This window comes from Pyrus communis, chromosome 17 (genome assembly GCF_041283825.1).
Source record: "Pyrus communis isolate YQ-2024b chromosome 17, ASM4128382v1, whole genome shotgun sequence".
Lineage (NCBI taxonomy): Eukaryota > Viridiplantae > Streptophyta > Magnoliopsida > Rosales > Rosaceae > Pyrus > Pyrus communis.
Genome location: NC_142581.1, coordinates 6824202 through 6849593, shown reverse-complemented (window position 1 = coordinate 6849593; position 25392 = coordinate 6824202). Strand labels below are relative to the sequence as shown.

General features: G+C 38.7%; 3 protein-coding genes and 1 non-coding gene across 6 annotated transcripts; 1 reads left to right on the top strand and 3 right to left on the bottom strand.

Moving 5' to 3' along the window:
* The first annotated feature begins 6415 nt into the window (after positions 1 to 6415).
* On the top strand, positions 6416 to 8663 carry LOC137707973 (scopoletin glucosyltransferase). The gene has a single exon (XM_068446928.2). It carries the CDS (start codon positions 7067 to 7069, stop codon positions 8513 to 8515), a length of 1449 nt encoding a protein of 482 aa, XP_068303029.1. The 5' UTR covers positions 6416 to 7066; the 3' UTR covers positions 8516 to 8663.
* Positions 8664 to 11168: 2505 nt separating this feature from the next.
* LOC137709627 (small nucleolar RNA U3) lies at positions 11169 to 11382 on the bottom strand. Its single transcript, XR_011064914.2, has one exon. It is a non-coding gene; the product is annotated as a small nucleolar RNA U3 (small nucleolar RNA).
* Positions 11383 to 11534: 152 nt separating this feature from the next.
* LOC148689336 (uncharacterized) lies at positions 11535 to 17780 on the bottom strand. The gene is made up of 3 exons (XM_088688871.1): positions 17535 to 17780; positions 11952 to 12021; positions 11535 to 11857 (listed from the first exon to the last, which is right to left on the bottom strand). Exons 1-3 carry the CDS (start codon positions 17621 to 17623, stop codon positions 11702 to 11704), a joined length of 315 nt encoding a protein of 104 aa, XP_088544997.1. The 5' UTR covers positions 17624 to 17780; the 3' UTR covers positions 11535 to 11701.
* A 1358-nt stretch (positions 17781 to 19138) lies between these two features.
* Positions 19139 to 24462, bottom strand: LOC137707872 (cellulose synthase-like protein H1). 3 transcript variants are annotated; one of them, XM_068446803.2, is made up of 9 exons: positions 24110 to 24462; positions 22137 to 22461; positions 21939 to 22064; positions 21553 to 21669; positions 21185 to 21394; positions 20899 to 21004; positions 20621 to 20805; positions 20180 to 20530; positions 19139 to 19822 (listed from the first exon to the last, which is right to left on the bottom strand). In XM_068446803.2, the coding sequence occupies exons 1-9, from the start codon at positions 24364 to 24366 to the stop codon at positions 19259 to 19261; spliced, it is 2241 nt and encodes a 746-aa protein (XP_068302904.2). In that variant the 5' UTR covers positions 24367 to 24462; the 3' UTR covers positions 19139 to 19258. The 3 variants fall into 3 exon arrangements, with proteins under 3 accessions (XP_068302904.2, XP_068302905.2, XP_088545650.1); XM_068446804.2 differs by having other exon boundaries at positions 20621 to 20754; positions 24110 to 24417; XM_088689524.1 differs by having other exon boundaries at positions 22137 to 23527; positions 24110 to 24391.
* Positions 24463 to 25392: the final 930 nt, after the last annotated feature.

The window sequence follows — 25392 nt, the reverse complement described above, 5'->3', positions numbered from 1 at the left end:
TTTTGGACCCAGGAACAAGACCCAATCAGTTGTAGAGGCGTTGGAACACCAAGGAAGCTGAATTGAAGAACACCCACCTTAGGGTTTCGACGAGTGCGAGCCAATTTGGGGGCCTTCTCGGCCAAATTGGACTCGGCCACAGGTATAAAGTTTACTCTACTTGTTGAGATCTTCATTTTTGTAAAATTTGAGAGTTTTTAGAAAAGGTCGAATTTTTCGATGTGTGACATTTGATTTATGAAATGTTGGTTGAGTATATTTTCGATAAGGTCCGCCACTTGAATATTCTAACAATTGACGGTCTTACCAGTGAATCGACACCAAATTTTAGTATGCTATTGTAGATATTGTTTATGGACCTTAGGGAATTACTAGTGAAAACCGAGTGGGCCTATATTGGTTAGATAGCGACTTGAATTTATGAAATATTGTTATTATCTTAATTTCTTATATTAGTATCATTTATGAATATGATTTGGTCTTATAAATATGATTTCTATTGAAATGGGAATTTTATATATTTAGCCATAGACCTATGTTTATTAAACATGATTTGGCTTGTGTACTGATGAGGATTGTGATATGTGATTTGACTTGCATATTTGAAAGGTGGTTGATGTGCATAGATGGTATGATATGATAAAATGTGGGTGACTTTAATATATGTGATATTGGTAATTACCCAAGTTTTCATAATTATGATCCGGTGTGGATATGAATTGGTTTTATGAATATGTTTCTATTGAATTGTTATTTCCAATACTAAGACATTGATTTAAGTTTATGAAATGAGATTATATATTGAAATATGGTTTGATTGGTTTGCTTGGCATGTTGTGATGAAATGTGAGGACTAGTGGTAGACCGTTAACCTGTGGTGATGGGGATTTGTTGCTTCAATATGGTTTCATCTCCCGCTTCGTTGATTCGTTCTAAATTTAGTATTTATGCCTTATTTCCCTTGGTTGAACTTTTGTAAATTAAGTAACTTGTGCTTGTCTCATTTCTTTAAGTAACTTATGCTTGTCTCATTTCTTTGAATTGTATCCACTCGGATTCCGTTGAGAGATGGTCAGGAATCCCTTATACTCCGCGATTCCATCACACGTTGAGTGATGGTCCGGAATCGTATCCACTCAGATTTCGTTGAGAGATGGTCCGGAATCCCTCATACTCCGCGATTCCATTGATGATGGTCCGGAATCGTATCTACTCGGATTCCGTTAAGAGATGGTCCAGAATCCCTCATACTCCGCGATTCCTTTGAGTGATGGTCCGGGATCATATCCACCTCGGGTTTCATTGAGTTTGGATTGAGATAGCTTCAAAGATGTAAGCTTCGGCCGAACTGCGTCCTTCTAGCCCTAGTTTTTAATGTACATATAAACGATGGATTTTGAGAATCTTGTGCTTTGAATTAGAAAAGTCGTTGGATGTCTGGGTGACTCTTTCGAAGTTGTCAGCGACTTGATTATGATTTCATAAAGCATGATTCTATATTTGATGTTTATAGATTGTGATCGATCACACTAATTTTACATACGAGAAACCGATTGATAGTTTTGGATTCCGTTGAGTGGTCCGGAATCCCTACTCTTGCTCATTTCCATAAGTTAGACGTGTACCCTGGATTCGAGTGAATGGGAATTACCCACAATAAATCTTGTGAACATAAATTAGAATTATCAAGCTATTACTTGAAATCCAAGCAGGGAATTATATAGAAATCCTTTATTAATTTTGAGCATTGAGATGTAATCTGATTGACTGATTAACATAATTAAATGTTAATATCGTGCCTCCTTGATATCATGGAATGAGTTACTTGAGATGATTGTGGAAGAATGTTGAATATGATTGTTATTAAAACGATTAGATCAGTGATCAATGCGACTAGAGGATATTGTTGTGCTTTATTGATTCTTTGATATATTACATGATATGAATAGCGATTTTATGTTGAAACATAATGATTTATATGATTGATGAAATAGAAACCTTGACTGTCATGCGGGTTGTTATGTAGTTTGAATCCAATAATTCATGCTTGTCAAGTCCAAATGTTTGATTGAGGAATGTTATGCATTTTGGCTTGAACAGACTATGTTATATGTCGAGTTATAGCGAAGGTGAACTACGAATGGCTTGATCCCTAATGAGGGTACGTATGCAGTCTAACGAGGAGGTTAGATGAAGCCATAAAGTATACGAAAAAAATTACTATGAGATTTGATTCTCGAGTTGTGATTTGCCATATCCCGGAGATGGGTATGTTAGATATACGAGTATTTGGTGACGTTGCGTGTTGATCCGGGACGTATGTCGGGATCGAGGCGTGACAGGTGCGGTGTGGCGCTAGGCCGAGGGAATGGTTAGTGTAGCATGGGCCTGGGATGTGTCTTGGGCAACGGTTTGGGCTTGCTCACGCTGGGCTTGGCTCGGTTGCTCTGCGGTGTGGGCTGCAGATTGGGCTGCTTGCTGGGCTACTTACGCAGCTGCTGCCAGCGCTTGGGCTTGGGCTTGGTCTTGGGCTTGGGCTGCTGTAGTGGTAGCGCATAAGGCCATGGTCTGTTGGATGGAGTTGGCCCACTCCCCTTTGCCATGGTAGTCCCCGTGGCTACCTTAGTGGTAGTGCTCCGTGGTGGCAAAGTTGCTCATCTTGCCGCCATGTTGAGCCTTGTTTCGTCGTGGTGGGGCTACATCGTAATCTCCATCATTAGATCCGGATCTTTGAACGTAGGAAGTTTCGTTCGTTATGGTTTCCAAATTTCTTGTCATTGTATTTTTCTTCTACGTTTGTTCAAAGAATTTTATAAAAAATTCTAGTAAGTAGAACGTACGAAAAATCTACAAATGAACGAGAAATTAGAAACGTTGAATGCGAGAGTCTTCTTCGAGCGTGTGAATCAAACTCTCAATGAAAATACCAATTTGTGGATCCAAATTTCTGCCTTCTTCTTCTTGGACAAAATTGCACCTAGAAAACAATTAACACCTTACGTCAAGACCAAGAGCCTCACGCGCCCACGAAAAATAGGGGGGCTTTGGCTGAAGAACTTCTGATGCCAAAGTTAGAATTTTGAGAGAAAAGTGTTTGGAGAATTTAGAGAATTTTGCAAGAGGATTCAACTTAGGTTTTTGGAGAAAATGGCGTGGTATTTATAGGGGTGTGGCCTGCCCCTTTGGGAGAGATGGGAACCGGCCACTTTAGTGGTTTGTTGGGTGTAATTTACAATTAATTAGCTAATTAATAAATTAATTGAGTGATAAATCAATTAATTAGCTAATTAATATAATTTGGTAGTTACCTTGTGAGGGAGATTTGATGAGGATGGATGGAATATGTTTTGAATAAATATCTATTTTGATCACTTTTGACCTTTATTGAGCCATGATTGTCCCCTGTTTGCGCGTAGAAGTTTTGGTGTGCCTCAAGGGTAATTTTGTCTTTTTTGCCCAAGAGTCCATGTGTCGCCTCTTTAATTTTCTTGATTATTTTTGACTCCACAGTTTGAATTGCTTTTTAAAATGACTGAAAGCATTTAAGGTGAAATTAATTTTGAGTTCCAAAAAAACTTGAAGTGCTTTATGGAAGAAACACCGGTATGTGTTTTTTGCAAAAAGCACTTTAAGTATCTTTCCAATATCCACTTAGGCTTACTAAGGATTGGTTTCAAAAACAATTTTACTAGAAACACTTTCAGTCATTTTAAAATCACTTCCAAACAAGTTCTTAAAGTGTTATTGACACTACAAAAATATTCAAATTGCACTCCTTTCATTAAGAAGTTTGAGAAAAACATAACACTATAAAGAACTGCATAATGATTTATTGGGAGAGGCAGAACAACTCCCTAAATTTAATCAATTTGTGATTCACAAATGACAAGTTTTGATGTGGTAATTGTAATTTGACGCCTTATGTTGAGTTTTAAAGTACAACAGGTATGTATCTTTTACCTAACGTAAATGACAAAGAGATGTGTGATTTGTTAATCCTTAATTGTAGCTTTTGACGAAAAAAAAAAAAAAAATCCTTAATTGTGGCTAGCCGATAACTTTGAAATATGCTTTTTTTTTTTTTTAAACTTTTTTTTTAACTAATGATTTCTGAAATTGTCCAAAGTCTTCACTTGATTTTTTTTAATTTCAAAATTAATCAATGTCGACTTTAAAATTGGCCACTGCATATCGATTTATTCATTCAGTGTAGATTTCGTCAAGTGTTATGTTGAGGTACTGACTATGCACACATGTAAAGCCTATGAGTCCAACAATATGTTATCAATTTGAGAACATTTATGATAAAAAATGTTGAAAGAACAACAACAATATTTATAAACGATGATGACATTGCTGAGAACGATCATCTACTGCGCGAATGATTCACTACCGTCGTTAGCTACCATCTCGACAACATGTGAGAACATTTGAAGAATCCACATATGGTTCCTACTTTCATATGAAACCAATCATTTGGTATACCCAAACAAATATAGTTTTAAAGAGATTCAAGACTCAGGTCATATATCTATGTGGTAACGCTATCTACCATGTAATATCTCATTTTGAAATTAATGTATTTTATTCCCTAATCTTGTAAAATTACGACAATGCACCTGACAGGTGGAAATCCTATGTGAACGTTTGAGTCCTTATCACTCTTTATCACCTTGCACATATTTAATTCTTTTGAAATTACGAAAATGCGCTTGACAGGTGAAAATCATATGTGGACGTTTGAGTCCTTATCACTCTTTATCACGTTTGAGTCCTAATAAAACGGTGCCACATGAATTATACAAAATAATTAATTCTTTCAAACTATTTAAGGAGGTGTAGTCAAACTCGAATTTAAGAGAATTTTAATAGATTTTAAAGGATTTTTAGAATCTATGAAAATCTAGGTGTAGTCAGTCGAGATTTTAATAGTTATTTTTAAAATCCATCCAAACATAGGTGTATTAAAAAGCTAAAGATTTTGTAGGATTTAAGAGTAAGAAGTGTATATAACCAAGATCAAACAAAATCCTACCTCACACCTTAAGATTTCAAATCCATGGAACTCTTTGAATGTCTGACCCCTCTTCCTCTTACTACCTGCTAGCCACTTTCTTTGTTTTATCTTTTTCCTTCATCTCTAAAATTTTTCCTTCAATTTTCGTTGATGGGATCGTTTATGGATAGAAATGATGTTGGGTTGCATAATTTCTCATATCTAGAATCTAGTAGTGCTGTTGGGTCCCAATTTTCACATCTTCAATTTTTTTTCCACGCGGTAATCACTTCCCGTTCTTTGTCCCTTTTTGAGATTTTTCTGAGTATTTTCTAGTCACATGGGCCCTTTGATGACCGCTGTTATTTTTGTACGTGTATTATACACGTGAATTTACTAACTTTGCACTATATTATACGCGAATTTAATATCTATACTGAGAAAACAAAAACTGTTTAATAACTACGCGAATTTATGGATAGAAATGATAAAAAATGTTGATTCACTACCGTCGTTAGCTACCATCTCGACAACATGTGAGAAGATTTGAAGAACCCACATCCGGTTCCTACTTTCATATGAAACCAATCATTTGGTATATCCAAACAAATATAATTTTAAAGAGATTTAAGACTCAGGTCATATATCTATGGTAACTCTATCTACCATGTAATATCCAGTTTCAAAATTAATATATTTTATTCCTTAATCTTGTAAAATTACGAAAATGCACCTGACAGGTGGAAATCCCATGTGGACGTTTGAGTCCTTTGGGAAATCCTATGCGCACGGTGCTAAATGGCAGGTCATGGTTCTTTGGAAAATCGTTGCTTATTCTTGCTGAGGTAAAGGGAATGGAGGTGCCTGCTAGTGTTCTGTTGTGTGAGCAGGAGTTTTGGGTTCGGATTCATGGGCTACCACCGTCTTTCATGTCAGTGCGCATGGGGGAAACCCTAGGGGCTGCGATTGGTAGGGTGGTGAGGGTTGACTGTGATCCTCGTGGTGGCTGTGTAAGGGAGTTCTTGAGAATAAGAGTGGGGATTGATGAACCCACATCTGGTTCCTACTTTCATAAGAAATCAATCATTTGGTATACCCAAACAAATATAATTTTAAAGAGATTCAAGACTCAGGTCATATATCTATGGTAACTCTATCTACCATGTAATATCCCGTTCCGAAATTAATATATTTTATTCTCTAATCTTGTAATTGCCATCATGGTAGAAAGAACAATAGGGGCGGAATTAGCAACGATGGTTTTTACTCCTAACCTTTAGAGGCAGAAATCCACAATAATTGCCCCTAATACATACTAATAGATGCAAATATAATTGCCTTTAACACTTACAATTCTTATAGTGTCATGTATTGACTACTTTGACAATTTCTATCTAGAAGAATAATTTGTGTTGACAATGACACGTACATTTGGAGCCGGACAAGGACGAGGCCACTAGAATGCCTTGAGTTCGAGTTGATCTCTTATCGGGAATTTCGGTGATGGGATCGTCAATGGAATGGTGCCGACTAAGCTGAAAGACTCAGGCTTGCAAGTAAAGCGGAAGAGGATTCTCTACCCTCTTAATCTCTCTACCCTTCTATGCTCTCCTATTTGAACCGTCACGGTTAAGCCACGTCAACATCTTATATTGTTTTTTTAATAGAGATAATAAGACAAAAAGTAATGTGTGAGAGAAGGGAATGGAAAGTGATGGGAATAGGAAGGCTAGAGAATACTCCTCCAAGTAAAACACTATGGTTCTAAACGCTAAAATTATTGTCGACATGTGGCCTTTTCTTGTTGTTTTGGGAACAAGACTCTTTTCTGGACCAAACGATATAACAAGAGATTCAGAACAGAAACTCAAGTGAAATAATTTACATGTGTTACTGGGTGATGGTTTGCCGTTCAGATGGTAAGATGTTTATAACCATACATTGTTTATAAACCTTCCATAGTTTATGTACTTAGTCGACTTCTATATATGACCCTCAATTCATGCATCACAAACGCAAACCATCACCCCAATACTTTACTTCCTCCATCTTCATTTCTAAATCCCAATCATGGGTAGCCAAAACCGTGAGTTCCACGTCTTCTTGTTCCCTTTCATGGGTCAAGGCCACATGATACCGATCTCAGATATGGCCAAGCTATTCGCAGCGCAAGGAGTGAAGACAACCATAGTCACAACTCCTCTCAACGCTTCAACATTCTCCAAAGCCACTCAGTCAAGCAAAACCAATCCTGGCAGCGTCAAAGTCGAAATCAAAACCATCAAGTTCCCTTCTGTACAAGCCGGTCTGCCAGATGGTTGTGAGATTCTCGACTCACTCACCTCACCAGAATTATCCACCAATTTCCACAAAGCAACAAGCTTGCTCCAAGAACCGCTCGAGCAGCTTCTGCTCGACGAAAACCCTAGTTTCCTTTTGGCAGACATATGTTTTCCATGGGCAACTGATGCAGCTGCAAAGTTTGATATTCCGAGGTTGGTTTTTCATGGCACTAGTTTCTTCACCTTGGCTGCCTCATATAATATGAGCAAGTATGAGCCTTTCAAGAACAGTTCGTCCGATTTGGAATCTTTCGTGATTCCAAATTTTTCTGGTGAGATTACGATGACAAGAGCCCAATTGCCTGCTTTTGAAAAGGAAAATATTGAAAACGACTTGACCCGGATGCTCAAACGGGCCAAGGAATCTGAGCAGAAGAGCTATGGAATTGTTGTGAACAGTTTTTATGAGCTCGAACCAGTTTATGCAGATTATTACAGAAACGTTTTGGGGAGGAAGGCTTGGCATATAGGCCCTGTTTCTCTGTGCAATAGAAGCAATGAAGAAAAATCACTTAGAGGAAAAGCATCTTCCATCAACGAGAACGATTGCTTGAAGTGGCTTGATTCAAAAGAACCCAATTCGGTCGTTTATGTGTGTTTTGGAAGCATGGCTAAATTCAATGCCTCTCAGCTTAAGGAGATTGCAATGGGGCTTCAGGCTTCCGGGCAGGACTTCATTTGGGTAGTGAGGAGAGGACAAGATGATGACATGGAGAAAGAGGATTGGCTGCCAGAAGGGTTTGAGCATAAAATGGAAGGGAAAGGACTAATAATAAGAGGGTGGGCCCCGCAGATTCTGATTCTTGATCATAGGGCTGTTGGCGGGTTTGTAACTCACTGTGGGTGGAACTCGACGCTGGAAGGGATTTCTGCTGGGTTGCCGATGGTGACGTGGCCGGTGTCGGCGGATCAGTTTTACAACGAGAAGCTGGTGACCCAAGTGCTGAAAATAGGTGTTGGAGTGGGTGCTCAGAAATGGGCTAGTCTTGTTGGGGATTTCGTTAAGAAGAAGGCTGTTGATAAAGCTGTAAGGAGGATTATGGTGGGTGAGGAAGCAGAGGAAATGAGAAGTAGAGCTTGGGAACTTGCAGAGCAGGCAAAAAGGGCTATTGAGAAAGGAGGATCATCACATTCTGATTTGAATGCCCTAATTGAAGAGTTGAAATCCCGTGGTTAAAATGTTGGAGCACACATTTGGATGAGGCTTTACTTGGTGAATATTTTAGATGCATTTTTAGCTAAAATGGTCTCTCAAATTGGTACAAGTTCTTAGTTTGGTCCATAGCAATAAAAATCAATAAATGTAGTTCCTATGTATGATTCCACCACCAATGTGATCCTTCCGTTATGTTTCTGTTATAACTCTATTTGTTTGCTGATCTGGTATATATATGGGACTATAAACCTAATAAAATGGTGCCACATGAATTATACAAAATAATTAATTCTTTTAAACTATATAAGGAGGTGTAGTCAAACTCTATGTTAAAGACTACCATTCACTTTCATGCAAAGTTCAGAATAAAGTAAAGCACCTCTACATGTCTCATGCCATGCATCTACCAAAACAATATTCGTATATTGAACGTGAAAATTAGTGTTTTTTGTTCAAACAATTTTAATATCAAGTATAAGCAACAACTACAAACCGGAACGGCCGATTGAGTTTGGTTAATTCTGTTCGTGTTTTAATCCGAGTATTGTTCTATAGAAAGAAGTCACATGCAGTTGGTGGAAACACATTTTGGTAAAATTAGAAGTGTTACTGAAATGCACATAAAAAAAATGGTCGTGTATTATTCATCAGCTTTTTTAACGAAAGCCAATTTGTCCTTATTAAACACATATTTATAAAATTTAGAGATGAACTTGAGAAAAAAAAGGTCGGACCAAGTGGAAACACCTCAAAAGTTTGAGACAATTATGAAATTCACCCTTATACTAATACAATCAGGAAAGACAGTAACATTACAACTCTGTCTTATCTGATCTCGTAATTTTTTATATTAATCAGAAACTTGATCATGATGCAATGTTCTTAGGGCAGAAGTGCATGAAGAGCAAAGCCAACACAGCTGACTTAACTATAGTGGCCGTTGGAATCCCATATTTACCCTTCCCAAACAAACCTTTAACAAATGGCCAAAAACATAGCACCATCCACACACTACACATCATCTCCCCGATGCCCGCCCCATTCACCCCAAAAGCCGGTGGTTGCAAACCCAACGCGGCCGTGGCCAGAGCTGTGAATTGCAGAAACAAGAGGGCTGTGGCTGGTACAAATATTGGAGACTCATCAAAAGTAAACCATAGTGTGACCGGGTCTGCATCCATGTCGTCCGACTGGTTTCAAGATGATCTGTTGGGCGTTCCAACTCTGGGTTTTCTGGAGGGCCTGAACGGTTGGAAATCCTTGCTGAGGTGAAGGGTGGAATAGCTGAAAATGTGAATAACTCTTTTCCTGATGGTGTCGATTGGGTTCAAGACAACCAATTGCAGATCACTAGCAACAAGGATCTTGATAATAAGACTACCGAGGAGAATGATGATTTATTTGATGCTTGGAATGGTTTTGCAAGCTCGAGCAATGCACCAAATCTTGTTGATAGCTCTGTAAAACAAAGTAGTGTCGATTGGGTTCGAGACAACCAATTGCAGACCACCAGCAACAAGGCTCTTTATCATAAGACTACTGATGCGGGTGATGATGATGAAATTGAGGTTCCACCGTAAAACCAATTGGCAATATGGGGAGTAGCCCAAGACCATATAAGCACATAGCAAACCTTGTCCCTCACCGATGTGGGACAACTCTCAACACGCCCCCGCACGTGTGGCGGATTTTCAAGCCTACACGTAATATGGGGAGTAGCCCAAGACCATATAAGCACATAGCAAACCTTGTCCCTCACCGATGTGGGACAACTCTCAACACGCCTCCGCACGTGTGGCGGATTTTCAAGCCTACACGTGGACAACAACTGGGTGACGTGGAGCGCGTGTGGCCGTTTGGCTTCACACGAGGACAACCCGCTCTGATACCATGATGAAATTGAGGTTCCACCGTAAAACTAATTGGCAATATGGGGAGTAGCCCAAGACCATATAAGCACATAGCAAACCTTGTCCCTCACCGATGTGGGACAACTCTCAACAGATGATTCATTCGATGCTTGGAATGATCTTGCTAGCTCGAATAATGCATCAAATCTTGCAGATAATTCTGTAAAACAAAGTATTAATCAGACAACTTCTGTTGACCACACTTCAGTAACAAATTTGTTTGGCACTAGCAACTCGGGTGACTTGGATTTTGGTAGCTTTTTGCAACCAGATTTCTTAACAGGAGCATTTAACAGTTCCAACAGTTCAACTGTAGCGGATAGAGTGCAGCCAGGTCTTCTGTATTAGACAGGTGCGTGTATAAGCCAATTTATATGGGTGCTATTATAGCTGCAGAATCCTGGAAGGTGCATGTGCTCATTCATTATAGAGCCTATGTTAACTCCTCATTTCTGTTGCGTGTTTAGGTTGGTTGATGCAAGCACAAACCATGAAAAAAAACTGAAGATGCGGCGGAGGTCGGAGATGTTTCCAGTGTAAGAGCAGGCTCAAAATCTGACAATATGGAGAGAATAATGTCACAGATGCATCATTTATCGTTTATGCTCGAAAGCACTCTTTCAATCCCTCCCAAGCAAGACTGAGGCGTAATTTGTTTGTGTTTTTAGCATGCAATGTTTGTTGCGCAACTTGGATGCAATACTGCGAAAAGAATTGAAGAAGAAAATGAAATTTAACCAAAAAATAAAAAAGTTTAGAAGGGAGGTCTGTCAGACAACCGTGTGACCACCCCAACCGGTTGTTACAGCGGCTGAGAACGATCATCTACCGCTCGAATGATCCAAGGATCACAAAGCAGTTAATCACGCTCTGATCATACGGTCATGGTTCATCCACCAGACTGAGGTTCCTGTCTCCTTTGAGATCAAGGATACAGAGGTACAACCTATAGAACAGATCCTGTTCAAGTAAGGTCGTGACCATTGAAGCGCGAGACAACCTCATAAAGTCCATCACTCCTTCTCACATGGCCGATGTGGGACTAACTCTAACCATGCCAAAAATGCAATGAAAGACAAAGCAACTTTTGAGACAAACAACAGCAGTCAGTCTAGGAAAAACATTTTACAATAGTTAGAAACACTAAAATATCCTACAGATGAAAAGTGAATTACAACATTGAAAACAAAGTGCACATTAAAAGCAACATATTACAACAGTTTTCAGTCTCCATGGTTTTGGTATTTCATCTCTGGTGAGATTGACCAGCATAGGTGAATATAACATGGTTCGTCTGCTACTCCTGTGCACCCTTCACCGGGTGCCCGTTTTCTACCTCCACGCCCGGGTGCCTGTTTTCGACCTCCGCGCCCGCCTCTGTCGGAGGAGCCCTTCTCGCAGCTATAAGACACCGAACAAGCTGTCTCATGCTTGCCATGGCGGTTGGGTTGTCCTGGAAATTAAATCAAGTAGAATTGTTTCAGTAAAAATAAAAGGGTTGTGGGAAGCAATCCAAAAAATAAATAAATTGTATTCGAAGAACTTACAGCAATGAGGTTAATGACTTTACGATCCTTCAACCTCTTAGGAAGACACAACTTTCTGTAGTCAACGTCCCTGCAATAAAAATTCATCAATTCACAAATGTAATTATGTTCATCATTTGGTGACTTGACTTGAGCTCGACTATTTTAATTAAATTAGACTAATAACATTCGATGTTTGGTGAACTTATAATGTTATGACTGGAATAGTTAAAGTGGAGAACGGTCCAACATTTTGTATGTTACAAGTCCTATCTAGAGTGTTACATGCTCAATCCTGAACGCGGCTATTTCAGTTAAATTAGACTAAATGACGACCAATATTTAACAAACTTGAAATTGTTGAGACTTAATATTGGAAGTCCTCTGGGTATTTAGGGTTTCACTGGATTAGGGTTTCTCGGTAATATCTGTGTAATAGGGTTTGTGTCAACCCTAGTAGTGTTTTATCTAGTTAATAGCCGTTTGTTTTCTTCTTGTAATCCTTAACTTGTATAAGGGTCTTATTTGGTTGTCATCTCCTTAATCCAAGGAGCTTAATTATGTTCCCTATGCTGGCTTCTCAGCTTGATTCAAGGAAGTCCTAGGTTAGGGTCTTGAGTGTTGAGTGTAGTTTGCAACTCACTCAAACTCCTCTATATATATTTGTATCCTGTTTCTGTTCTTGGTACGACAACAAAATACAAAAACACAAACTTCAAAAGTCAACATGGTATCAGAGCAGGCATCCCTCTGAAGCCTGTCTTTGCATATCTCACGTTGTGATTCCCCTTCAGCAAAAATATGGCTGATGAGCATTCGGAGGAAGAAAGCACCATTGCTTCTCCCTCTACTCACTCTCTGAAATGGATATCAATCCAAATCAACGACTCAGTTCAGTGTTACTGAATGAGTTCAACTATTTACCGTGGGCAAGAGCGGTTAGTCTCGCACTGGGTGGAAGATCCAAACTGGGTTTCATCGATGGCAGTCTTCCTGCTCCTGGAGTCACTTCTCCTGAATATGGAGGGTGGCTTTGCAAAGATCAGCTGGTCATGTCATGGCTGCTTAATTCCATGGAAAGGAAGATTGCTGAGATCTTCAGCTATTCCGAGTCATCACTCACTCTCTGGACAACTGTGAAGGAGATGTATGGTAATCAAAATAATTCTGCCCGCATCTTTCAACTCAAGAAGGATATCTCCAACGTTCAACAAGAAGGTAAAACCTTTGTTCAACATCTTGGTTCTCTAAGAAGCATGTGGAATGAGCTGGATGTCTATAGACCTCACACCACTGATCCCACTGTGCTTCTTAAAAGAACTGAAGAAGATAAGATATTTCAATTGCTGTCTAGTCTGAGCTCAGACTATGAGGATTTGAGAAGCCATATCCTCATGAATCCTGAGCTACCATCCTTCACTAGCATCTGTGCAACCATCCAACGTGAGGAAGTAAGAAGAAAAGTCATGAACAATGGTACAAAAACCATTGTGACTGAAGCTAGGGCTTATCTGACCAATGAAAAAAGATACAAAGGAAAAAACCCCCATCTAAAGTGCCTACACTGTGACAACATCGGGCATGTGAGAGATAAGTGCTGGATCCTCCATCCAAAACTTAAGCCAGATTTCATGAAGGATAAAACCACGCAGAAGACAAGTCGAGCACATCCTCGTGCCAACACCACATCATCTTCATCTTTCAACAGTTCTAATCCATACAAACAGTTCACTGCAAATCCTGCTACTCTTATAAATGAGTTCGCAGCCTATCTCTATCAAAAGAAGGGTAGGGAAGATCGAGCTGTTGACCATGAAGATGGAAGTACCACGGCATTGCTTGGCAAGTTTACTGGTTTCCTGGCCAATGCTGATCGCTTACCTCAACAAGACATGAAAGGTATCATGAATGCTTTCAAAACTGCTCTTAAAATAAATGAGTTGCATGATTTTTGGGTTGTAGATTCAGGTGCCACAGATCATATGACTAATCAAGTGTCAAAATTGCATAAATTTGAGAAACTTCATAAACCATCACATGTGTCTGTAGCTAATGGTGAAGGTGCTAGGATTGTAGGCAAGGGAAAAATTCACTTGATATCTGATCAAATAGAGTCCATGGCCTTATACGTGCCTTCGTTTCCATTCCAACTTCTCTCAGTAGGACAAATCACAAATTCCTTAAACTGCTTCGCCATTTTTTCACCAGAAAATGTCATTTTTCAGGATCTTGTCACCAAGAGGAAGATTGGTGAGGGATTTTACCTAGATGGTCTCTATTACATATCGAAAAGCTCTTCCAGTGGATTACAAGCCAAGTCTATACCCGTCCATGCCTCCATTCAAGACCAGTTTTTGTGGCACCAGTGATTAGCACACCCATCTCAACATGTTTTGTCCACCTTGTTTCCTGACTTAGACAAAGAACCAATTCATTGTGAAACTTGCCACCTGTCAAAGGCAACAAAGCTACCCCTTCGTTCATCTTTGTCTAGAGTTTTTCATCTTTTTGAACTTGTACACTCGGATGTATGAGGACCAACTAGTGAGTCTTTTGATGGTTACAAATATTTCATAACATTTGTTGATGACTACTCAAGAGCAACTTGGCTATATTTGTTAAAATCAAATAGTGAAGTGATGGAAGTGTTTAAAGACTTTCATAGTCTTGTTAAAAACCATTTTTCCTCTCAAATCAAAACTCTAAGGTCTGATAATGGCACCGAATACATGTCCCAAGTCATGACTCAATATTTGAGCAACAATGGCATCATGCATCAAACTAGTTGTGTTGGCACACCTCAACAAAATGGTATTGCCGAGAGAAAAAATCGAGATCTCCTTGAAAAAACTAGGTCATTGATGTTTCAAATGAATGTACCTAAACGTTTCTGGTCTCAAAGTGTTATGGCAGCCACTTACTTTATCAACAGGTTACCTAGCAGGGTTTTGGGGTTCAAATCACCAATGGAAATTGTAAAAAACAGGAAAATAGACTTGTCACACCTTAAGGTCTTTGGATGCATTTGTTTTGTCCATGTTCAGTCCTTGCATCGAGACAAACTTGACCCGAGGGCAACCAAATGCATTTTCCTTGGTTACTCATCCACACAAAAGGGATACAAATGTTACAATCCACAACTTAAGAGGTTAATTGTTTCCAAGGATGTTAGATTTCATGAAACTAACCCTTATTACAGCCAATCTCTGGATAGTACAAGTGAGGGGGAGTATTGCTTGGATTTGTTTCCATTGCCAAGAACTGAAATCCTTGCCACTGAAGTACCTGATGCAATGGGGCCCGTTCATCACACAAATGTTCCTGCTGAAAATGACAACCAAGCCTCAAGTAATGAGACCAACACTTCTGAATCTCTCCACAGTATTGCTCCTAAGGAATCACCCTACGAGTTGCAATCGACTACGCCTCGACGCAATCCTATTCGTGAAAGACATCCTCTATCAAGACTGCAAGACTTTGTCACTTACAAGCCAAGGCATCCACTGTCCCACTACGTGTCCTATCACAAACTGTCTCCTAAACACACTGCTTTCTTGTGTACTATATCTGAGCATGTTGAGCCTCAGTCATTCCAAGAAGCTAATCAATCACCAGTTTGGCAGCAAGCTATGCAAGATGAACTGCATGCTCTTGATCAACATAAAACCTGGAGCATTGAGACACTGCCTAAGGGAAAGAAGACAGTAGGTTGCAGGTGGATATACAAGGTTAAATTCAACTCAGATAGGTCCATAGAAAGACACAAGGCAAGATTAGTGGCTCGTGGCTTTACTCAAACATTTGATGTGGACTACAAAGAAACATTCGCTCCTGTTGCAAAGATGAACTCTGTAAGAGTACTCCTTTCAGTTGCTGTTAACAAAGGATGGCATATGTATCAAATGGACGTAAAGAATGCCTTTTTACATGGTGAGCTTGAAGAAGAAGTCTACATGAGGTTACCCCCAGGCCATCCTCAAAGTCATGAACCTGATATTGTGTGCAGATTGCACAAATCAATTTATGGTCTTAAACAGTCACCAAGAGCTTGGTATGCCAAGCTTAGTTCAGTCCTCACAACGGTTGGTTTTAAAAGAAGCAATGCAGACTCTTCATTGTTCGTGCGCACTGGCACTGCTGGGAAACTGGTATCCTTGTCTATGTCGATGATTTGATCATCACAGAAGATAACATGGATGAAATAACTAAGCTCAAGCATTCACTGCAACAACGTTTTGCCATCAAAGATCTTGGCATACTCAGATATTTTCTTGGCATCGAAATGGCTACCTCTCACAAGGGTTTCTATCTCAGCCAACGGAAATTTGTTCTGGACCTTTTCAAGGAAGCAAACATGAGTGATGCTAAACCTGTCAATACACCTTTTGACACGAAACTCAAACTTAGCTTGGAGGGACAACTACTTCCAAACATCAGCTATTATCAGCGTCTTGTTGGTAAGTTGATCTACTTGACTATTACAAGGCCTGACATAGCCTATTCAGTAAGCATTGCTAGCCAATTTATGCACTCTCCCACCATGGAGCATTTTAATCTTGTCAAAAGACTACTTCGGTACCTCAAAGGTTCAATAGGTCGTGGCATTATCATGAAGAAGAATGAGAGCATTGAGATCACCGGTTATTGTGATGCTGATTGGGCTGGTAACTCTATTGATCGTAAGTCTACAATGGGGTATTGCACATTTGTGGGAGGCAATCTTGTTACCTGGAAAAGTAAAAAGCAAGCCGTAGTTGCAAGATCCAGTACTGAGGCTGAATATCGCGTCATGGCATCTACTGCATGTGAACTAATATGGCTGAAAGGTTTGCTATGCGACTTAGGTGTCTCTACCCCTCAGTCCATGTCTCTTTTCTGTGATAACCAAGCAGCAATGCACATTGTTTCCAACCCCGTCTTCCACTAGAGAACCAAGCACATCGAAGTTGATTGTCACTATGTCTGTGCACAAGTACAATCACAGGTCATCAAAACTCATTTTGTCAAGAGCTACGATCAACTCGCAGACCTATTCACTAAACCTTTAGCATCGCCTCAGTTTCAGCGGCTTCTCGGCAAGCTTGGATCCATCAACCTTCTGGATCCAGCTTAAGGGGGAGTATTGGAAGTCCTCTGGGTATTTAGGATTTCACTGGATTAGGGTTTATCAGTAATATCTGTGTAATAGGGTTTGTGTCAACCCTAGTAGTGTTTTATCTAGTTAATAGCCGTTTGTTTTCTTCTTGTAATCCTCAACTTGTATAAGGGTCTTATCTGGTTGTCATCTCCTTAATCCAAGGAGCTTAATTATGTTCCCTATGCCGGCTTCTCAGCTTGATTCAAGGAAGTCCTAGGTTAGGGTCTTGAGTGTTGAGTGTAGTTTGCAACTCACTCAAACTCCTCTATATATATTTGTATCCTGTTTCTGTTCTTGGTACGACAACAAAATACAAAAACACAAACTTCAAAAGTCAACACTTAACTAGTTAAATTGTATTAGACACATATATGTTAGAACTGGCTTGAACTTAATTCCAATCTTGTTTAGTCCAAGACACAAGACGAGCTTAGACCTACAAGTATTAACTATTAAGAGTAACTTACTTTTGGCCTTGTGCGAGCCTCATATAGCAACGAACGATAAGTTTAAGCAGTCGGAGGGAAGGCCCTACAGTAGTAATCATGTCGAGCATTTTCCTAAGAGCTTGAGTGATTACGAAAAATCAATCCGTGAAAGCGCAGCAGTACTTATGTCCCTCAGCACTTATAATCCTCTCCATTATGAATGTGGCCACCTGCATATACAAATCAAAAGATTTTTCAGCATAATTAAGTTTTGTTATCCTGATGCTGGCATGGGTACGTATTCGACCCGCACAAAGCAAGACCCTAAACGGGTTATGTCTTTACCGTTGGTGAAATTGCAAATATCTTGGAAGTTTACTAAGCAGACTTTAGTTGCTATGTCCTGGAACCATGGCGTGATACTCACCATCTATGTGGCTGCTAGTGAGTGTACATGGCTTAAAGCCGTTGTCAAGCATAGTCAAAGCACTTGTGGATTATCGTCTATCGTTGACGTCCCAACAATATTTGAGGATAATTCTACATGTTTTTCTTCTCTCATTTGCAATGATACCAGATTCAAAAAGGATACATCAAAAGAGACCATAGCAAGCCCATTGCGCCAAAATTTTTCCTCTCATCCTCAACAAGAGCATCAGAAGATCGAAGTCAAGAGAATTATTTCCCAGACAATCTCAATGATCTCTTCACCAAGTCACTGCCGAAATTCAGTTTTTAGAAGCTTGTCCGAAGATTGGAACACGTAAATTGTCTGATTTACGTTGCTTACAGTCTAATTAAGGAGTTTTGTCGAACTCAAGGATAGTATGTAGCAGAAGTTGACCTTAATGTACTCTTTTTCTTTTAGTTCAGGAGCATTTGTCCCACTGGACTTTGATAACATGACAAGGTTTTAACTGGGGTCTTTGGGTTTTGTCGCACTTCGCGAGTGAAATTGCCTATGCCGATCGAAGACTTCAATAATCATTCGAGAAGACTTGATGCGATAACTTCTTAAACGTTACACTTAAAGAGTGAGTGTTGTAGTTAATATTCTTTAGGAATGTGATTGTATAAATTTAGAAGCAAGAGTCCAACAGGATTTAGATATCTAATCCTTTATGGCTTGTATTACTTGTGAGGCGAGAAAAGTACATGTGGCTAGTACAAATAAAGGCATAAGGCACCAAGGAGCATAAGTGAAAATACTATCGTTGAGCTTCCGTCTCTCTCTCTCTCTCTCTTGTCGTCCCTCTCCTATCCTCACTTTTTTTTTTTTTTTTTTTTTTTAAGATACGATAGTTGCTTTCATTTCATCATAAGTTTCTTTACAAGAGTTTATCCATCTCTAAGCATAGAGCTAAGCACAGTCCTCCACAAGTATATCAGTTATAATACTAGATTAACTTAAAAATAGATAGCACCATTGGATTTGATTTGTGCTCCCTATTTCTCCTAAGTTTACGTAACAATCCTTAGTTTCAAATGGCGACATGCTAGCTTAGTTTTGTCCTCTTTTGTTTCGTGGTTTCCATTTATATGCCACAATGCACTTGTTTCTCCGAAGATATATAACTAGACAGCCATCAAATCCATAAAGGTGATGCATGTGAGAACCCATTAAATTTGAAATAAACACTTAATAAAATAAGTTATAATTTCTTTTATTTTTTTCATCCTTATACAAATACAATCAGGAAAGACAAGAACATTACAACTCTGTCTACTCTGATCTCCTAACTTTATATTAATCAGAAACTTGATCAGGATGTAGTGTTCTTAGGGCAGAAGTGCATGAAGAGCAAGGCCAACACAGCTGACTTGACTATAGTGGCCATGGGAATCCCATAGTTACCCTCCCCAAACAAACCTTTAACAAATGGCCAAAAACATAGCACCACCCACACACTACACATCAACTCCCCTAGGCCCGCCCCATTCACCCCATGAGCCGGTGGTTGCAACCCCAACGCGGCCGTGACCAGAGCTGTGAAGTGCAGAAACAATAGGGCTGTGGCTGGTACAAATATTGGAGACTCATCAAAAGTAAACCTAGCATCATAAGTAGCTTCTTGGTCACTAGAAGAGGAATTTTGCTCCTTTTGTGTGACTTCAAATGTCACCTCAGATATGCCCAAAAGCTTAAATACCACAGTTATAACTCCAAATAATGATGCAGTTAAACTGAGTATTTTGCTCCATGGTCCCACTGTCAATTGGTTCCACCAAGCCCTAATTGATCGACCAGAATCAAGGTTGGAGTGTAGTGTGTTTAAGTGTTTAATGAGAAACACAGCAGCAAATATTATTAGAGCCGGTTCCTGGACCTACAAAGCAAAATCGTTTGAGTTGAGTACAGCTAGGGACACCAAATTTCATTCATGAAAAAATGTGATATTATTTAATCGACATCAATCATTGTATGTACTTAAAATATTGTCACACTATTTGGTAACAGATTAAGTGTACGTAGACTTTGTAATTCCATCATTAACAATGTTTATACCAAGCGTAATTTAACAAAATTTAAAAACAGCTACTATTGATACTCCAACAAAAATCTTACATTCTTCTTTGATGAAAAAGGTGAGGAAAACAAGAGTGCAAGCCCAGTGACTATTTTAAAATGATGATAACAATTCCGAACTAAAATCACATTATACGTAGATGATGATTCTATTTACCTTTGGCAAGAAGTGTGAGTTGGTAATGAGGCAGTAAGCTGGCAGAAGAGCATAGCATAGATCAGGAATAGAGTGCAGTCCCCAAATTAGCATCCACAGGTAGGCCAAGCATTGCCTAAACTCAAGCTTGGCATAAAGGGTGGCAAAAATGGGACAATTTTTGCTGAACAAAATTTCTAGCAGCCCTGTGACGCCTCTCTTCCTCTGGATCAACATAACATGAGTAGTTGAGGGTGCAGTGCCCAGAAAACCTGGTGGTTCTGGCATGCATAAGATAGACTTCCACCCTCTTGCATGGATCTTCATCCCAGTTAGGATATCTTCTGTTACCGACCCATAAACCCAACCCACCTGAAAAAGGGTCGGCCCAACTAACAATGTCAACACTCCTGTCAATTAACAGAGACTCCTAACATTAGAGAGAAAAATATTTTTCGTTACCTTTTTGCCCCATAATGTATCATGCTCGAACTCGGAATGAGCAACTTGGTATGCTGCATCGACCGCACAGGAAAGGTCGTCCGGTTGATCAATATTTTCCTCTAATAAAATTTGAGTAGCTGATCGGATGAGCTCTGGAGAATTTCCAAAGCATTCTTTGTTTAGTCTCTCACTCGTCAAGTTCCCTTTGAAAAATCATTTATAAGTTGATTAATCATTAATGAGTGATTATTTATGTACATTAGTACACATAATATATATCTTGGATGCTAAGATACCTTCATTATCTGTTAGAGATGAACCGTAGATAACTTTACGTCTGTGAAAACATCCTGTCCCTGCATAGACAGGTCCTTGAATCCCAGCTAACCCTGGCCAAATTTTCTGCGAAAGTTAAAGCCTTCTACATTAATTAGGTCCATGTACGTCAATCTGCCATAGTGCGAAACTAACTTAGCTACCCCATGTTCATATCCCTATTTCTGTCGCCTGACTAGAGGTATGAGCACCTGACCTGCAAGTTTTTTTCGTCAAAGTGGAGTAATAGTAAACTAATATACGTACTTTTACAGCCTCAACCACTTTGCTTCCACATGGATCATCTTTCAAAATGTTGTAGAACATTTGGGGAAACTGAACAAATGCACCTTTTTCATGCTTGAAACCAAGCAGTAGGCACATCGCATGAAGAACGATCTTTGGATTGTTGGCATACATGTCGCAGTCCACGTTCAACATAAATGGAGCATTTGTCATAACACCAGAGACCCTCGTCTATGCACATAAAATTAATTAAAAATATTAGTCACTAGGTAAAATCATGGATTTTACACTAGCTAATTAAGCCTAAGATAACAGTAATTTACTAATTGAACAAATGTATTTAAAAAGAGAGATGGTAACATTTTCTTAGTTAAGCAAATAATTCTCACCAAAGCGTTCATAGCGCCCGCTTTGTAATGATGTGAGTGATTAGGACGCTTCTCCCTGGCTACATAAACCAAATGTGGCAGACCATTAGAAATTCTCTCCTTAGTCTCCCATATCACCTGTACAAATATTAATTCAAATTAACAATAGAAAGTTTATTTAGGTTTCACTAAAATTTTAAGGAATAGTTGCAGGATGTGAAAAGTAGATGAACCACAATATTAGTCGGTCAACCAACTGTGGAGCATATATAATGAATATAATGACCTGTTATATATTGCTACTCCACAAAGGTCATCTTGCATATAAATTTACCTTTACCGATGAAATTGAACTTATTGGGAGGCTTTACTTCTTGTGTGAATTACCAAAAACAAAAAACAAGAACCTTGATTATAGTGGGATGGTTCCTGCTGTCTATGTGAGCAAAATCCACATTGTCCCTAGAAAAATCAAGAGGTGCCAAATTTTGGACAGCATCTTCAATTTTTTGGCAGAGCTTTTCATACTCATCCTACAAGATTAAAGATAGAGACATCATACATATATACAAATTCAACTAAGAATATATAAGGCCAAATTCTACCTTCATTTTTGTCCATTCTTGAAGGAATCCTGATGGACTATAACTTGACAAAATGGGATTGTCAGAGAAGTATCTGAATGGTGCTCTAACTTGAACATGGTACTTTTTGCAAAAGGGTACCCAAAGCTTAGCAAATTTTGAGGCTTCAATGAGAGAGTAGAGAGTGAGAGGTGAACACCCGTCATCTGATACATAGCAAGCTAGCTTGTGAGTTGGATAATCAACGGCTAGAAGAGAGAGCGCTGTGTTCACAGTAATGATAGGTGGCTCTAGCTTTGCATCTGCTGTTGTCACAAACATGTCCACCGGAGGAAGCTTCGAAACCCTAATTACGTATTAAGCATACACAATAAGACATTAATCAACATGTTAATTACCACAAGAACATATATATTTTCAATCTGGCATTAGCAAGGTTCAAAGAATTAGGTAAGCAACACTACACATGAGCATACGTAACTTAATTAAATTTAAACGGATAAATTTGATCCAAATAAAAATTTTTGAGCTGTTGTCGAATTTAGTCCAATTTTTTATTTTTCAACTTTAATTAAATTTCTTAATTTTATGAGTCTTTACTCAAATTTTTTATTTGAATATTTAAATAAAAAAAACCAACTACTTTCATAAAAATAGTTAAAAAGAAAAGTTATGTGTCAACATATATAATACTTATACGATAGGTTAATAAAATCATTTAACCTGTGATAGAGGTATTTATGTACGTACAAAAATAAATAAAAATAAATTTACCTATCATTCATGAAAATAGTTCAAAGAAATTCCATCTTCCATACATTTAAAATCCATACTAGCATATACACTCATATTTAGTACCTACAACATAGATTAGTTACCATTGTTAACCTGTGATGGAGGTTGAAGAAAAAATTGAGATATAAACAAAGGTTCTAAAAAATGCTAGGCGCTAGTCAGGCAGCGGACTGACGCCTAGCAGCTAGGCGGGATCTAGACGAGCGCCTAGGCAGCCTAATTGGATTTAGGTAAGTTTCTTGTATATCTTGTACATAAGTGCATATTGACACATAAAAAATTATACTTGTATGAAATCCATGAATAAGATACTAAAACAATGATAAATTACAAAAAGAGTATCTAATAAGTCCAAAATTTAAAAACACATTAAGCATATATGCCATATAACTTAAGACATTTTAAATGATTACATCTAATTCTTAAAAAGTAAAAGTAAAAATCCCACGTAATGGGTTGGGTGGTTCGTAATAAAACTACTAGGAAGCCATGCCAGGCATCCCTTAACCAAACCACGCACATTGGCATCATCCCCGAAATCCTCTCTCTTTTATTTATGATTTTATCTGGGTTGGTGTCCCACTTTAAACTTTGGAGCACCAAAATCGATCAGAAACCTATATAGCAATTGAAAGTTAAGGTCAGAAATCATAAAGAGATAATTATGAAGATGTGCATGCATCCTTCCCCATTTCATAAAGCACCACGTGTGTGGTGTGAGTGTGACCCCTTCCCTCCACCCATAGTCCCCATCACGAAGCGACGAGAAAGCTTTTGCGATTTTGGGTATCTGTTTGGAATTTCTTCCCAGGAAACCATTTCACTCCGCCTAGACCGCCACCTAGACAGCCGCCCAGGCCACCTAAGAGCGCTTAGGCGGACGTTTAACAACTCCCCGATTTTTCTTAACGATTCACACCTAATCAGATCGGCACACCTACGTCCAACGTCTACGCGGCCACCTAGGCCTATTTTTAGAACACTAATATAAACTAAGAGCAGTAAAAAGCAGAATAACATTTAATTCTTATATTTAATCATAAAAATTGAGTAAAAGATAAACCTATTAATAAAAGATGACATTTATTTCAATTTAATAAAAAGATGATAGAAAAGTGAATGGACCTAACCCAACAAAGTGTATTAAACTTAAACAAGTTTAATTTATTTAAAAAATAAAAAGAACATGTATGACATACTCTTGCAAGAGGTTGTGAGGGTATGTTTTGTATTCAACAGGAGTCCATTGGGTGATGAGAGTAAGAACCCAATTGAAAGCAAACCAAGACTCACACGTGAAGGCAAGAAGCCAGACAAAACCATGGTCCCTGAGAGATAGGAGACGATAAACAAGGACACAGACGAAGAAGAACAGAATTGCAATTTCTAGGGTTTTCTGCAGTCCATTGATTTTAAGGGGAGCTTTTTCACAAAGAAGAGGTTGAGGATTTGCCATTAGCTAGTTAAAGATAAGAGCTGTGGATAGAAGTCAGGTCCAAGGCGGTTTAAATAAGTATAATATATATAGATGGCCGGCGTCAGCATCAATCATTGTAGAAATTGAATGTCGATGTCCATATATATATAGATGTGTGCGTGTGCGTGTGCGTGTGCGTGTGCGTGTGCGTGTGTGTGTATGTGCGTGTATGTGCGTGTGTGTGTGTGTGTTATATAGTCTACCTCTCTATATCTCTTTAGGCAGACTTTCGGTGAAGTGATAGTTCGAATCTTATCTGAACTACGAGAAATCATGACGATCATAAGAGTTATTCTTTAAACGGGATGGAAAGGTTGGTGAAAGCTAACTTCATACCTTTAGGCCATCTCCAACCGAATAGTCCAGAGAGCCAGAGGGTCAAAAATAGCTCGAAAATCGTCTCCAACCGAGAGCCAAACCAAATGGTTTATGAGCCCTACTAGACAAAAAAGGGCCAAAATGCCAACCAGCCAGCCGGCCGGCCCCGGGCCGATCCACAATTTGAATTCCAACGGTAAGGCGTAAGCTAACTGTTATTTTTTAATTTTTTTGTTTTTACAATTTTTTTTTAAATTTTAAAATTCTATTTTTTTTTTTCTATAACTTCCTAAGCCATTAAACAACATTAAATTAAATTAAGTAAAATGAAACAACATTAAATTAAATTAAGTAAAATGAAACAACATTAAACAATATTAAAAACATTAAATAACATTAAACAACATTAAAATTATACAACATAAAAAAAAAAAACATTTAACAACATTTTTTAAAACATTTAACAACATAAAACTTAAACGTCTATTGCATGCTTCTTTTGGCCCAAAGATGTGCAACAAGATCTTGTTGTAGGTGCTTGTTTGTGGCATGGGAACATATCATCCCTATAGCGCCTCATGTACTCATTTAAAGAGATACTACAAGTTCTTGGATTCAAAGGCATATTAGGACCATCATATATTTTTGCATGAGCCCTTATTAACCTATTTGGATCCTCTTGGTCGT